Source organism: Rousettus aegyptiacus, unplaced genomic scaffold (genome assembly GCF_014176215.1).
Source record: "Rousettus aegyptiacus isolate mRouAeg1 unplaced genomic scaffold, mRouAeg1.p scaffold_m13_p_17, whole genome shotgun sequence".
Lineage (NCBI taxonomy): Eukaryota > Metazoa > Chordata > Mammalia > Chiroptera > Pteropodidae > Rousettus > Rousettus aegyptiacus.
The window spans coordinates 22187379-22203250 of NW_023416292.1; the positions used below are offsets into that span (position 1 = coordinate 22187379).

Genomic DNA, 15872 nt, shown 5'->3' on the forward strand with positions numbered 1-15872 from the left:
GGATCCACTGCAGACCACCAACGGGTCATCTCGACTTTGAGCTTGGACAAGGCTCTAGAGAGAGCCTCTCGAAGGGTGGTCTTAGGGTCCTCGGAAGAGCCCTCGCCGGCGCCGTCCACCACAAGGCCATTGCGCTGGAACAGCTCGCTCCCTTCTGTGTGAGAGGAAACGGGGTTCGTGCTTCGGTAAGATGCTTCGGATGCGCCTGTGGGGAAAGTAGGTCATTACGGAACGGGCGGTGGATTCGCGTGCACCGAATCTTAAGGTTCAAGGGGCTTTTAGCACTCACGCAGCCCTGTTCCGCCATTTAACAAATGAGAAGAAGGAAACAGGGTAAACTTGCTTATGTTACGTCACCGTCACCCTCGTCATCGTCGTCGTGGAAAGAGCGCGACACATTGAGCATTCGCCGTGCGTCTGTCTACGCTAGGTGATGAACTCACGTGGCTCACTCGTCCCTGGGACAGACCCACTCGGCGAGTGGGCCCGGGGCTGCTGGGGAGCTCGCCAGCACCGAGCTGGGAGCCGGGGCTCTGCGCTCAGCTCCGGAGAGGGCCGCGGAGCCAGGAAACAGCGGGACGGAGCGTCGGCGGCTCACGCGGGAGGAGTTTCGGGGGGCTCCCTGGGGGGCGTGGTCCTCGCTGTGTCCTTTTCTGCATTTCTATTCGTAAGTGGGAAAAATAGAGAGCGCAGTCCGTCAGATTTTCAGAAGTGCTGAAGCTGGGGGAGGAAGAAGAGGTTTCCCGGAATAAGGAATCCGCCCGGGCGGATGAGCGCGTCTGGATGTCCCGTTTCGGAGGACGACAGGAGGACAGTGCACGCTGGCCCCCAAACTCACTGCCAGCAGCGGGGTGGAGCCCGCACACAAAAGAGGACACAGCTGGGGAGGGGCGTCGGGGGGCTCTGCGGGAGTCGACATGCGGGGCGGCCGGAGGCGGCTGCGTCTGCATCGCTCAGGTCCACGTGGCTTCGGCCGGAGCCCTGAGCCGCGGCCGCGCCTGGAACAGCGCATCCAAGTCTGGCCGACCCTCTTCTCTACCGCGAGGGTAGCTCTGGGAGTTCAGGTGCGTTCATAAAGAAAGGACGGGTCATGAATGCACTTCAGCACTCGCTGACGCGTGGGACGATGGGAGCGGCAGGCTTGCCCAGGGAAGGCGGGTGTGGCAGGGGGACTCGCGTCTGAACTTTCAGAAGACCGCACTGTGACGGCCCCCACGGGCTTCCCTCGTGCGGCTCCAGGGTGCGTCCCAGAACCCGTGGCAGGAGCTGTAGGGAGAAGGGACGGATTTCAGTTCAATAAAAAATATTCCTGTATTAAGAGCTGTCCAGCAATGGAACGAGGTAATGATCTCCCCGTCGTTGGAGGCATTCAAGTCCAGGCTGGGCGCTGGCTTGTCAAGAAGGCTGTATCACAGACCCCACATCGAAGGGATACTCAGACTCGGTCCACCCGACAAGCTCTGTGTCAGGGGGGACTCGGGGGCGCGTGACCTCGGGGTCTAGGAGAGTGCACCGGCAGCAGACACTCGGGGAGCGGCCGCCCGGTGCAGCCCGCTTGGCCTCCGAACCTGGATCGCCAGCGAAGCTGCCGCTCAGAGCCCAGAGGTGCCCAGCCACCGGCCACCTGGCAGGAGAGCCCCACACACGGGGGGGGGGGGGGCGGCTGTGTGGCACCGCCGGGGACGGAGTGCCACACTTTTCTCACCTTGCTCGTTGTGACAGGGCTCTGTGCCCCCCGCCCCGCCCTGCCGCGATCCCAGATCCAGCACCGAGTGCGTGGGTGGGGTGGGGGGTGGGGAGCAGCCGGGTGAGAACATGCATTTTAATAAAACCCCATTGATTTCCGTGGGTGCCAGGCAGGGAGAAGGCGCCTGAAGAGCCTCGCTGCCCCGCCGCCTCCCCCTCTCCTGACCTGCCGCGGGGCGGTCACACATCGATCGGCTTCCTAGATAACGGATCGCGCGCTGGCGGGGACCTCTGGGGGCCGGCGGGGCGCTGGAAGAGTCGCACGCAGCAGCCCAGCCCCGAGTTAATCACACCGGCAACAGGATCTCGGGCGGCGTTCTGCGCGGTTACTGACAGGCGGCAGCTGCCGCGGTCGCCGCCGCCCCCGCGCCCCGGGGACGCCGGCGCGCGAGGCGGATTCCTGGCTAATCCCCGGGGGCCGGCCCAGCCCGCGCGGCCCGCGGCGCGGCGGCGGCGATGACCACGCTCCGCAGCCCGGGTCGCAGGGAGCCCGGCCGCGCCCGCGAGCCCGGAGGCCCCGGTCTGCAGCCGCCGCGGGGCCCCTGAGCGCCGAGGCAGCATGTACGGGAATTACCCGCACTTCGTGAAGTTTCCCACCGGCTTCGGCGGTGAGTGCTGCTGCGTCGGCCCCGGCTGGGGAGACGGGGGACGCGGGGCCCCGGTCCGTGTCGAATCGTGTGTGTGCACGCGCGTGGGTGTGTGCGTCCGCGTGTGTGCGTGCACGTGTGTGTGCATTGGGACGGGGGGACCGGCCACGGGTGAGGATCTCGGCGTGTCAGGATGAGCGAACAGGGGACGGGACATCCGGACGCTCCAAGGAGCGTGTCTGAAGCCACATGCGTGAGAATGTGTCTGAGACAAAGCTAGAAGGAGCTTTGTCACACCCAGGGTGTGGGGTGTGAAAGTGGAAGTTACGGGGAGTCCCTGGGGCGTACCTATCACCCAGCTGGCGCGGGACTGAGGGGTCCCGGACACTTCCGGCAAGGGCACGCTTGTCTTATTTAAAAGCAGATCTTCCCGTCGTTGGGTTTTTCAAAAGAAAACAGTAACTCTTCGACCTGCCTCTGCTGGTCTTCCTCTCTTCCCATCCCTTTCGGTTTGCTGACAGCCTCTGGTCCCCTCCCCTGCCGCTGCCGAAATCCCTTGCAAAGGTCGCGCCTTCGCCTCCACTCTGAGGGGCGGGAGGAGCGGGGTGGTCCTGGAGGGCGGGGCGCTGGGCTCTTGCAGAACGGGCTGGCGGGGCTGGCCGGAGGAGATTCGGTCACCCAGTCACCCAGCGGCTGGCAGCCGGCCACACTCCGCAGGGGCTGCCTTAGCGCCCAGGCGCACTCGTCCCAGGGTCCCCCGGATTCGGTGACAGCGGCAGCACAGTTGCCCAGCTCGAGTAAACGGAACCAACAGCTGACGAGCTGGCCCCTCACCCGTCGGCGGGCGGCAGGCAGCTCCGGTGTCTGGGAGCCAGGGCGGAGGGGAGCTTCCGCCCTGCGATGCTCCCGGCAGGCGGGACGCGGAGTTCTCGTCGGGGCCTGAGACCAGCACGTCCCTGTCCTCCCACCGCGGGTGGCAGTCCCTCCGAAGGGCTGGGAGCAGAGCTCGCCCGCTGTGCCCAGGAGCCCCGCCGTGCGGTGTGGGGGGTCTCCCGGGTGGATGTGTCCCCCGGGGGGGCGTGGGGAGGGGCATGCCCGTTCCTTCCGGGGGCTGCGGTGGTTTGTGTGGGCCGAGCGCGGCATCGGGCGCGGGGCGCGGAGGTGACGCGCGGCCTCGGCCACACAGACGGGCGTGTCACCCAGACACGCCGTGGTGCTGCGCCGCGTGCGCCGTGCCGGGGACCGGAGGGCCCAGGCGTGGCCGTGTTTCCGTTCCTGGGGCCGGTCCTGTGACATGAGCCGGTGCGCGTGGCCGCCAGGGCTGTGACCCGGACACCTGCCCTCTGGTCCTGGGTGTGCAGAGCCTTCTCAGCTCCCAGCCCCGTCTGCCGGGTGACTGGGGTCCCCAGCCAGCCCCCCGGGTCCCGCCCGGCCCTCAGAGTGGAAATGACGGCGGTGACCTCCGCAGTGGAATTTCGGGCGGCGAGATGTTGCGTGTCTCTGAGCCTCAGTGTCTTCATCTGCAAGACGGGGTTGACGGTCCTGTGCTCAGCGTGTCGTTGTGACAACTGCAGGTGCCACCGCGTGGAGAAGCAGCCGCTCTGGTCCCGTCCGTGTCCATGTTCGGCGCTTCGCACAAGTCACCACGCTCATTCTCTCCATCCCACTCAGGCGCTAACGTGCGAATTAACGTAAAAAGCAAACGTTACTCTAGAAGGATGAATTCGGAACCGGAGGAAAGGAACCCCGTGAAGCCCCCCGACTTTGCCGGTTCGGGTTCCTGTCACTGTGGGGCTCTGTGCCTGTAATGGGGTGTGAGGTGCAGGTCAGCAAGGCTGGGGGAAGCTAGCCGCCATGCAGCGGGGCGCGGGGCGGCCGTGGGGTCCGCACGCCTCCCTGTGGTGCTGCTCTATCCCGTGGCTGCCGGCGGAGGGCCACGGTCGCTTCGTTTGGTTCTGTGGGTGTTTCCACTCTGTTTGGGGGGGCTGGGCGAGAGGCTGCCCAGCCCCTGAGCTGGAGGACAGTCCCACTGCGGGGGGAGGCAGCTGGCGGCAGGGGGGAGGCGGGGGGCCCACCCGCAGGCCCCCAGGCCCCCTCGCTCGTAGGAGGAGGCGTCCCCTGCCAGCTCGACCCCCGCGCGGCCAGCGGCGCTGCACCCACGAGGCCGCCTGGCGTGTCCCCCGTCCTTGGACGTGTCGGCAGGTAGAGCGCAGGGCTCCGGTGACCCGCGTGGGGGTCGCCAGGCAAACAGCGTCACCCTCAGGAGCCTCGCCTGGGGCCCGGGCCCGTGCTCACCTGCTGTCAGACCACCGTCCACCAGTGAACAGGACACTGGCCAGACTGGCCACAGGGTGGTGCCCACAGGTGCCCGCTCTCCCCACCCCGGCCCTGCCCCATGGCGGGGCGAGAACCCTTCTCTTCTTCTCTGCCAAGTCTCGGCTTTGCCAGCAGCTCAGGAGGAGATTTGCTGGCCTGGATGAGACAGGCGTTGCCTCTGAGAGGCGGGGGACAAAGCCTGTAAGCCTCGTGCGATCGGGCAGTAATCCCCAGTGTGCACCCCACCCCCCCAGCACCCCGTGAGCTCCTGGCCGGCGTCGGCTTGGTGCAGCTCACGCCGGTCCCCTGAGAGGGCACCAACGCCGTTGCGGAGGACGCGGCGGCACTGCCAGGCAGAGTCGCGTGTCTTAGGTCCCTGAGCTAGAGAATGGCTCAGCCAGGGGTTGGAACGAGGCCCCTGGCTGCAGAGTCCATGCTCAGCTGCCCCGCGTGGCCTCTTTGGCCACAGACCGGCCACAGAGCTGCGGGCGGGCACAGCCCGGGGGCAAGGCCCCGTGTTGCCACGGCACTGCCCGCCGGCTGCAGACTCGTGGCCCGTCCTCCGGAATAAAGCACAGGACAGACAGCTCGGCCATCCCCCAGGGGACAGTGACATGCGGAGAATTAACTGGTGGCCTCTTCTGGGGGCCGCTGATCTGTAGGAGTCCTGCCTAGCCGACCCTGCCCATCTGTGGAATAGTCTCCTGTCACCCAGGAGTAGACGGGGAGAGGGTTGGGTTGAAGACGCGAGGACCCGGCACACAGTAGGCACTCAACAAATATTTTTGTGGAAATAAGTAAGCAGCGTAGAATTATAAAGAGTCACATGACTGTCAGGCGGTGGATAAATAAGCTCAGACCGTGAGCCAGAGACTCGCATTTTCATCCCGATTTTGTGGCCTTGGGCAAGTCATCAACCTCTCCGGGATTATTTTTTCTTCTATAAAATGAGATGGTTCAAGTCCCGAAAGTCTGTTTTTTAACCTAAAACAATATGGCCTTATTAATTTATGACGTGATTAACTTGGGATGGTGATTAAATTGTCATGGTATAAACTAGTTTGCATTTGCTCATTCGCCAAGGGAAAAAAAAAAAAACCAACAAAAAAACCCCAAAAAAGGTTTGTTAAGCAAATAAGATTGTAAAAGTGTGAGCCTATTTAAGTTACATCTGTTTTCCAGCGATTTAAAAAGCACGGTAGAAGCGTCATTAGCATATTAACGGGGTGTTAATTACAAGAGTCTTTTAAAGCAGATTTTATAAAATCCCCGCTTAATAACCATTAGCTTGTGGTACTTGAAACAAACTCTTCACGTGTGTTACTTAGAAGTGATAAAATTGTAATTTAAAAGTAATCTGCCAACTTGTCACGAATTTAGAATGATTTTTCTCTCAATTGATCCAAATGAGTTAGGTTTTGCCATAATTATATATAATGCGGGTAATAATGAGGCTGATTATCAATCTTTGCCTGCTTTTCACTACCTCCATCATTACAGGTTGGAGGGGGGGCGGGTGGAGGGGGTTGGGAGGTAGGCCACACCTCTTCCCTTCATTTGGGCACTGGAAGGAGCAAGGCCAGCCGCCCACTCCTCCTCTGGGGAGGCGGGGCTCAGTGGCGCCACCCCGTGTGGGCTCCGAAAGGCTGGCCGCTGGCAGGCCTGTGCACAGGGGGTCAGGCCATCTGGGGGCTCCGTTCTGCGTCCTCAGACTCCTGCTGAGGGGCCCCGCGGGGGCTGGGCCTGGGGGCAGAAGGAGGGTCTTCCTTCCTTCCATCCTGTCCCTCTTTTCCCAGTTGAGAGCAGGCTTCCCGTCCTAAGATGGGGCTTCCACCTCTGCTCCCCACGCCCACCCTCGGAAGTCAGCCTCCCTGTCCATGTCCATGAGGGTGAAGCGCAGCACCTTGCCCTGTGAAATGCCTCCTGGCCGCGCTGCTCAGACCTGCGCCAGCGCTCTGGGACATGCCGAGAAGAGGCCCCGTGTAAGAACTGCACCTTGCCATCCCTGCCTCTGAGCACCCTCCAGCTCCTGCCGAAGGAGAGGGGAGAGTCTGGCTGAGCTGGGAGCCCACGAACGAACCACAGTTGGGGTCCGAATTGTGAGGAGCCGGATCGGAATGTGCTGGGTCGAATTCTGAGAGAGGCCAGGAGTGGGGCTGGGTCTGGCAGGGTCTGGGACGGTCTGGGCCAGGGGACACCTGAAGGGGAGGCCGTGGCCCACACATGATGAGTGTTGGGGTGGCCTGAGTTTTGTCCATCCTTTAAATCAGAGATCCCCAACCCTCAGGCTGTGGGCCGGTACCAGTCCTTAGCCAGTTAGGAACCGGGCTGCACAGCAGGAGGTGAGCCGCAGGCGAGGGAGAGAAACCTCATCTGTATCTGCAGCCAATGCCCAGCGCCAGCATCACCGCCTCAGCTCCGCCTCAGGTCATCAGGTGTTAGATGCTCATAGGAGCCCCGGCCCCTGGTGCCAGCAAGATTGGGGACCGCTGCTTTAAACGGAATTTTCAACTTGCCAACTAAGAATTACGAGAGGGAATTTTTTTAATTAACAACTTTTCTAAATGAAAAAAAAATTATAGTTACTGTATGTATATCAAGAAAGCTACAACTTATGGGTTTTTTCCCCATATTTTATTTTTTATAATGATTTGTTTATTTTTCTAACTTTTCCCAAGTTTGCAGCTTAGACCTCAATCGCTATTTTAAATCACATAACTGCAGACAAACTGGAGCAATATTGTTTTAAGGTTTGTTTTCCCGCTCCTTATTATGAGATTGTAAATGTACAAGGAAGAAACAACAAAATTTTGTGTAGGCTTTTGCTAAAAAATTAAATATTATTTGTCCAGATTTTAGAGTGTCAGGATCAATGTCTTTTATGGTTTAAAAACACGGGTAACCGAGTAACTGCTGTAAGGAGTTGCATAGGCGATGTCTCGCACGCTGGGGCTGGAATTAGATGGAATTTAATCCCCATCTGCTGCTTTTCCCTGATTCCGACACCACTTGGACCACTAGACGTGCTCCCCCCTCCACCCCCCACCCCCCCACCCCGCCTCCACCCCCCAGCAAGTTAGTTAAGCCCCTTGTCTCCGGGCTTTTGCATTTGCACCATAGGATAGGAGTGAGCACCAGGCTCACCTTTGCAGGCGTGAAAGGTGTCGATATGTCAAGTGTGAGAAGCATGTGTGGCTCGTGGCGATCGCTTGACAAATATTTTCTGTTGCTGCCCTCCCAAAGCACCCGTTAAAGGACCTTCCGGTGGCAGGGCCCCACCTGCCTCCCTGAGCAGCCCCTCTGCACCTAGGTGAGCCAGGAGGGGTGGGGCCGTGCCCGGCCCCTCTGGGCAGGGAGAGGCGAGTGACTGAGTAATCTGCCATCTGGCTGGAGCCCACACCTTCCAGGGGAGGACTGGAGGTGGGTTCAGTGTACGATTGCGCCCTCCGTGGGGGTGAGCGGTGGGACAGGGCCCGCGTGCTCCCAGACTCCAGGTGGAGGGGACTGGCCCTTAGGAATAGCAGGCGTGTACCCTCTTCTCCTTTCCCGTGAGCGTGTGTTAACCCCTACCAACGATTCACTACTAGTTCCGCTCCGTCCTGAGGAGGGCTGCTAATGGGACAGCAAAGCCCCTGCCCTGGCGCCACAGCAAATGGGTGGGAACAGCTCGCCATTTGCTCCTAGCCAGCCAGTCAGAAAGGCCCATGTGTGGCATTTTGCTTTCATTGGCTGAGGCCGGGGTTGCTAAGCAACACCCTCACCTTGGTAAGAATCCCCGAGCTCTAAGTACCAAAGCTGCTCTTTCCTGGTAAGTGCCCTCAGCACGCACACACACATGTGCACACACACGTGCATGCACACACACACACATGTGCACGCGTGTACACACACACATACACGTGCACACACTCGAACACACATACTTGCATGCGTGCACTAGCACACACAACACACACGAACACACTTACATGCTCACACTTGCACATGCACACACATTCGCACACTTGCACACGCACACATTTGCACACACATACACACACATGTCCACAGACAACTTGTTATTCAGAAGTTTAAGAGGTTTTGGTAAAGCTCCAGGACGTAGATTTCTCACGCAGAGAATTTCTGTCATGGGCTCTGAGCAGCGTTATGTACTTATCCCACTCACCGGCTAGTCCACAAACGTTTTTCGAGCGTCTGCCCCATCTCAGGGGCCGGGGGAGGCGCCACAGCGATACCCGACGGCAGCGAGGGGGTGGAATTAAAAACACACGACGACCCGTGGGACGTCGGCCGGAAGTCGGCGCGGAGGACCTCCGGGTGTCCGGCCGGGTTACGGCGAGCTGCGGTCCTGGAGGAGGGGCGGCTGGGATGATAGGGACGCGCTGGGCTGGAGCAGTGGCTCTCTACTAGCCGCTCAGAAAATTAGACACCATAAACGGGCCGGCGTGTCCTGCCAGTGTCTGGCAGTGACGGTCCCTGATGAGCATTTCCCTGTGGCCTTTCAGTATGTGACCGACAGTGGCCTTCAGGTCAGACACGGGCCCCCTCACACATTTGCAGTATAGTAAGTCATCGCAGCTGCCACCGCTGGGCCATGTGTATCTCCCTCCATCTGTGGGTGACGAAACTCAGGTTCAGAGGGGTCGCATTCAGAGATCCAGCCTGGGTCATTTTGGCTTCGGGCCTTGTCACAGACTGTCCCCGACCCATAGTGCCACCATGCCCTCAGTGACCGGCTGGAGGTCCACGCTGTGTCTGCGATGGGCTCGAGGTCCACTCTGGCCTCTGGCCTCTGTAAATGTCATGGCCTCCCAGGACATCCACGGCGTCCCAGACCATTCTTTCTGTGGTAGCCGTCCAGAGGCTTCTCGGGTTTCCTGGTGTGGTCCCTGGATGCCGCCTTGGACCGTCTCCTTCAGGTGAATTTCCAGCCCGAGATCACTTTGGAGTGGAGTCATCCTGTACTTGGTGACGTGATGGCTCCTCAGAGCACCCCTGCTGCCCTTGATGGTGCACACAGGAGAGGGCACGGGCTCCTGATGGACGGTTTGACCCTGGGCTCTGCCGCTCATGACCCGGGCAGTGCCAGGTACCGTGCTTGTGGAGAAGCGAAAATGGACATGCCTCCCCCGCCCCCGCCCTCCTAGTTTAGTGGAAGAGACAGGGAAATAAACTGGCTGTTATTTAGAAAACAGGAAATGTTAAACCAGACCAAGAGTATCAGGAAAGGCTTCCTGGAGGAGGTGACCCTCAAGGTAGCCCTTAAAGAGTGAATGAAAACTCACCAGACCTCTAGGTGGGGCAAGTCACCCTGCAAGGGGGGGGGGGACGGGTCGGCTTGAGTCTTCTCTCCTGCAAAAGGCTGACCGACCCTCACGGGCCGACAGTCTGACATGCATCACCGTGTGGAGGTTCCCCAAAGCCGCCAAGGCCTTGTAGCGAGTGTCCGGCCTGTTCGCGGGTGCCCTGGACCCACTCCCCTGTGCGGCTCTCCCCTGCAGTGGGGCTTGGGACATGGCGACTGGGACTTCTCTGTTTATGGGTTGTTCCTGAGAGGCTGAAACTCCCCAGGTAGGATGACCGGGGAGCGACTGTCCTCTCCACAGCCGGACCCTGACCCGGCGAGGGGGAGCTCAGGAGAAGTGGCTGGGCCGACAGTCCGGGTGGGCGTCTGCGTCGAGGCCGAGCCGCTGGGGAACACAGCCGCTCGGAAAGGTCCGCCACCCCGTGTTCGCTGCGGCGGTGCCCACGAGAGCCGAGCCGGGGGGCAGCCCGAGCGCCCGCCGATGGCCGCGCGGCTGAAGACGCGGCGCGTGGCACATGCAGGGGTGTTAGTCGGGAAAAGGGAGGCAGTCCTGCCATTCGCAATGACTGGGCTGGACCGTGGCGACAATATGCTCAGTGAGGTCAGTCAGGCGGAGGAAGACGGGTACGCAGGCCCTCACCTACACGCGACTCTGAAGCAAAACGAAACAAACACCCACCTCCTGGGGACGGAGAGGAGATTGGGGGCTGTCAGAGGCGCGGCTGTGGGCACAGCTGTGTTCTCTTGGGTGTGGGGGCCCCCAGTACCTGGCACAGCACCCTGCACAGCGCCCAGCAGCTTCTGCCCAGCGGGTCACCGCCCCCCCCCCCAGGCGGGGTGGGTACTGACCGTCTTTCTTGTCCGGCTGGCCCAGGCCACAGCCACCGAGGCCTGGGCGCTTGTGGGCGGTGCCCCCCGTGGTCCCGGCTGCTGACCTGACGCAGTCCAAGGCGGGGTCCGGGCAGCGCACAGTGGGCGGAACGCCGCGAGCATGCGCCCCTCTGCCCGCTGCTCGACTTCGCGCTCCCGGCTGGGGCGGGGGGGGGGGGGCTGAGCTCTTCGGGTTCACAGGTGTGGCTGGAAGGGGGGAACAGGGCGCAGAGTTGGGGGTGGGCCTCTGTGCTCCCAGCCCCTCACGATGCTCTTCTCCCCCACAGGGTCCCCCAGCCACCCTGGTGCCACGTCCGTGAGCCCATCGGCAGCCTTGTCCACGGGGAAGCTGGCGGACGCGCGCCCCGGCTACACCGACACCCCGGTGAGCGCCCCGCGGCCCCTGAGCGCGGTGGGGAACCCTCTGAACGCCCTGGGCTCTCCATACCGAGTCATCGCCTCCGCCCTGGGCCCGCCCTCGGGAGCGCTGGCGGCCCCTCCGGGGGTCAACCTGGTGGCTCCGCCCAGCTCGCAGGTAGGTGTCCTTCCGCGACCCCGGCTCCCCGCAGGGTCCTCCCTGCAGACGCGACCCTGGGGGGCCCCCACTGGGCGCCCCGTCAAGCTGGCCGCCCCAGAGCTGACACCGCCTAATGCTCCAGGAGAAGGCGGCAGGTGGGCGCCGATGCGGGGCAGGGTGCGCGCGTGCTGGACGCGGCGCTGCCGCTGCGAGGGGCACGTGCCTGCCACGTGCCTAGTGGCGTCACGCGGAGCTCAGCGGCCACTGCCGCGATGGTGCCGCACGGCCATCCGTCCCCACCCGCCCCGTGTCAGGAAAGCACGCGCACGCCGCTTCTCGCGCGTTGCCGAGCGGCGCAGGCGGACTCTGCCTCGCAGGGCGGGCGCCGGCCCGGCTGGGCGCCCGTCTGCTGCTCGCGCCCCCGGCTCAAGGGGCAGCAGCTGCGTGCAGCCGGCTTCCCCCGCGGGTCTCACGGCGGGTGCCCAGGCCCAGCGGACTCGGGACAGCGCAGAGCTGTGGGCTGGCGCCGGCGCTCGCAGCCCCACGGCCTAAGGGGAGCGCACGGGGAGCGCACGGCCACTCCCGCTTCCGCGGGCCGGGCCGAGGCTTCGTGGGAGGCGCCGTGCAGGGCTCTGGCACCTGCGAGCGCATGGAGCGCATTGGTGCTGCTGCGGGGCCCGTGGGCGAGGCGGCCCGCCGCGCGCGCGTCATCGCAGTGTGGTAGGGGCAGAACAGGAGCTCAGGAGGGGACCTGCGACCTCCGCGAGGGTGGGCGGCTGCTCGGAGGACTGGGGACCGGGCAGCGGGCGATGGCCGTGTGCTGAAGCCGCGTCACCCCTGCAGCCGGCGGCGCTGGGGATCATGCAGGGCCCGCGAGAGGTTTGTTTATTCATTTTCTTTCCCGCGAGTGGCTTCCAGGCAAACAGGGCAAAGCCAGGGGCTTGGAGACAGGAAGACACGCTGAGGTTCTGGAACAGAAGTGAAGTCGTGCCAGGGGCTCGAGTTCCCTGAAACACCCACATGCGGGGTCCCCCTGCGGGTCGGCGAGGTTCGACACTGTCCTAGGACCCGGGGACACGCTCTGAGTAGGCGGCTGAGTCTTTATTCTCACACCAGAGCAGGCAAGACAGACAAAGAGCAGGCGGGCGGACAGGGAGCTGCAGACGGCGGTCGTGCAGCACGACGCAGCGGACGGGGTGAGCTGGGTGCTGGCGACTCGGGAGCCCGCGGGAGCCAGCCGCCCCGCGCCTGCGCCTCCCGCCCGCCGTCGGCAGGCACGCTCGGGTCTGACGGAGCCGAGGCCGGCCTGGGGAGCGGCCGGGCCGCTGTGTCTGTACAGAGGGCTGGGGGTTGCAAGGTCAGCCGGGAGCTGGGTGCTGGCCAGCTGGGCCGTGCGCAGAGGCCAGGTTTGGCTCCGGGACCCGTGTTCAGCCTGCCAAGTGCTGGAGGAGCTCGGCGGGCCAGACACCCGGCGGCACGTGGGCGGGGGACCCACAGAGCTGCGACACTTTGCCCAGTGACCTAGAGGACACACACGGGACACCCAGTGCTCTCGCAGCCCGCTCGGTGAGGTGGCACCTGAGCAGCCAGGACGCCCCTGCCTGGGTGGGACGGGGTCCGAGGGGCACCTGTCTGGGGGATGCTCCTCCGCGGCCTGGCGGGGTAAGCAGGGCTGGGGCTGAGGAGGCGGGAGGGGCGGCCCGGGCGGCAGGCCGGTCTCCTGCTCCCGGCTCTGCCGCAGGGACGGCGGCCCTCGCGGGGCTCGTGGGACCTGCAGTCTCGAGGAGCGCGGAGCGCCGGGCTGTGGCCCCGAGGGCGGGCGGCCTTCCGTGGACCGGCCCGTGTCTCAGCGCCTTCCCTGCTGTCCCGGGGCTGCAGGCTGTGCCCTCAGGACCCTGCAGTGGCTTTTATGGAAATCAAGGAGACATTGATTTGAAAAACTGCTTCTTAAGCACTGATTACTATTATTATCATCATCGTTGTCATGTTATTGTTGTTATTATTGTTACTACTATTATACTGTTGTGCCTAGGTGATAGATATTATATGCTTATGTGGTCACGGATTCAGGTGTCCTCTGTTGCCGGAAGGTTCTAGAGAAGTTCGTTTCAACAGCATTCACTGTGCTGAAGGTTAAACGTGTCAGTGGATGAGCAATCTCCAGAAGCACCCAGTGTGTACCTAGGGAGACACTGAGCTTTCCGACAAAATGGTCCAGGCCAGCGGTCCCCAGCCTTTGTGGCTCCTATGAGCATCTAGTACCCGATCATCTGAGGCGGGGCTGAGGCGGCGATGCCGGCGCCGGGGGGTACGGGCAGGCGGGCTGGCGGCCGCAGACACAGACGGAGCTTCGCCCGCTCCCCCGCCGCTCACCTCCTGCTGTGCGGCCCGGTTCCTGACAGGCCGCAGACTGGTACCGGTCCACGGCTCGGGAGTTGGGGACCCCTGCTCTAGGCCACATTTTCCTGTGTGTGTGTGTGTGTGTGTGTGTGTGCGCACACGCATGTGTGTCTGGGTGTGTGTCTGTGAGTGCATGTGTGCACGTGTGTGCAAGTGTGCAAGTGTGCCTGCGTGTGCATGCATGCGTGTGTGTGTGATGCTGCACGTCTTTAAGTGCAATGTCTGTGGGCGGGACTGGAGCAGGCCCTACAAGCCCCTGGCACCCTGCCAGCTCCGTGCCCTGCCTACCTGCTGCCTGGCACCTGCGTCTGTCCCCTCTGACTCCTGCCCGGGCGGTGACTGACAGCTGAATTACTGTCCTTTCCAATGTTTGCATGGTTCTGGAAAAGACTTAGGTAAGAGCTAGAGCAGGCCTCGAAAACCGTCTTGTTGAGTGACTGAAACGAAGGAAGCCGTCCCCTTCCTTGGAGTGAGAGCAAGGTGGAGCCTCCTACACGCATCCAGTACAAACCGGTCTGGGCCGAGGAGCCTCCTGCCGCCCGCCCTGCGTCTGAAAACCACGCACGCCTCTGCGGTGGGGAGACGCAGTGTCTCCGCGAGGCGACCTGGGCAGGCGGCACAGGTCTGGGCCGCGCCCGGGGCGCCTGTCTCCCCGCGGGAGGTCCAGGCTCCTCACTGGTCCTGACAAAGACCCCGGCTAGGCCCAGGCGGTGTCATGAGGAGGAGTCCGTTTCCGGGAGAGGGGTGCGCGCAGCGGCCGCCCGCAGCGGGAGCACATGGGCTGGAAGCTCCCGAGATGCGGGGCCCAGCTCTGCGTGGCGGCCGGGCCCCCGGGAAGCCCGGCGCATCCCGGCTGAGTCGCAGACGGCAGAGGGGCGGCTGGGGGCGTGTCCGCCCTGTTCTGAGGGTGCAGCCGGCCCTGGGGTGCTCGGGCCCTAAGGTGCTCCCTGCAGCCCGGCCGCTTCTGTGGCAGCAGACAGCGGGGGCTGGGGGAGGGGACCGGCCGGTGGTGGGCTCACACCCGGTGGCTGCCTCCCCTCGGGTCGCCTGTCACTCTGAGCCCACACAACCTCAGGCAGCAGAGAGGCTGACTCGTCCCGCCTGTCCCAGCCACAGCTGCCCCCGCCGTAGGGACGGGGGAGGGCACAGCGGAGGGCACGGTGGGGTCACAGCGGGGGGCACAGCGGGGGGCACAGTGGGGGGCACGGCGGAGCGGCTGCTCCAGGGGCGCTGTCACAGCCCGCCTCTGTCGTGTCCATCTGCCCGACACTCACCCCTCTGTGAAGGTCGCGGATCCTAGCTCAAACGCCACCTCCTTTGCCGAGACTCCCCTCTCCTCAGTTGCCTGTGACCTCGGCTTCCTAAACTGTCCTGACTTTTCACCTCAGAAACGGCCAGCTCCTCGCGGCGGTGACCGCGTCTCCTTCCCCCTCGTTTCCGCGTGGGGTCTCTGAGCGAGCAAACGAATAGCCCCCCTTCCAGTCTCCGTGCCCTGGTCTGAAACGCAGGGGGACCTCGTGGAGCCGCGTGGGTTAGACTGCTCAGCGCTGAGCGAGCTTCCCGTACGTGGGGGCGCCGGGGCAGCAGGGACAGTGGATGCGGGTGGCGGGGGGCGAGCTGGCCCCGGCAGACGGGGCGGGAGGGGAAGGTGGCGGGAACCCCGATCCCGGGTCGTTTCGTCCTCCTCCTCATTCGCATGGCCTTTTTTGCCCATCTGAGGATTTAGGGCCAGAGCCAGGGTCAGCCAGAGGGCTCTTTCTGTGAGGTCATCTGACCTAGAATTTCCTGGGGAGGATCTAAGCGCTAACATCTGCTTTCTTGCACTCAGGAGAAATGTTTGCCTAGAATTCACACTCGTCACCTGTTTCTTAAAAATCAGTATACACCTGAATGTATCACGTATCTTGAAATAATAACAGTGTAGCACTAGGACGACCTCAAATAACTGTCTGACAACCCCCGGCCAAGAAATGGAAACATTTAACCCTCTTGGCACGTGTGGCCTCGTTCGCTGCAGGGTTCCTGGCACATGGTAGAACGTCGCCGGCTCGTGACCAATGCTCACAATTCTTGTCTGAACTAACCAGTTTTTACCGGAATAATAACAGCTACCGCGATGGGCTGACCCCCT

The 15872-nt window shown here is 62.8% G+C and overlaps 1 protein-coding gene across 3 annotated transcripts in view; it reads left to right on the forward strand.

Moving 5' to 3' along the window:
* Positions 1-2170: 2170 nt before the first annotated feature.
* Positions 2171-15872, forward strand: part of RXRG (retinoid X receptor gamma) — a 28535-nt gene continuing 14833 nt past the window's right edge. The window contains exons 1-2 of one of the 3 annotated variants that reach the window (XM_036234711.1): positions 2171-2354; positions 11112-11359. In XM_036234711.1, the coding sequence (XP_036090604.1) occupies positions 2306-2354; positions 11112-11359 (297 nt within the window). In that variant the 5' untranslated portion in view covers positions 2171-2305. Of the gene's footprint in view, positions 2355-11111; positions 11360-12799; positions 12908-15872 lie in introns of those variants that run through there. The other 2 variants (XM_016148555.2, XM_016148557.2) reach the window with 2 other exon arrangements.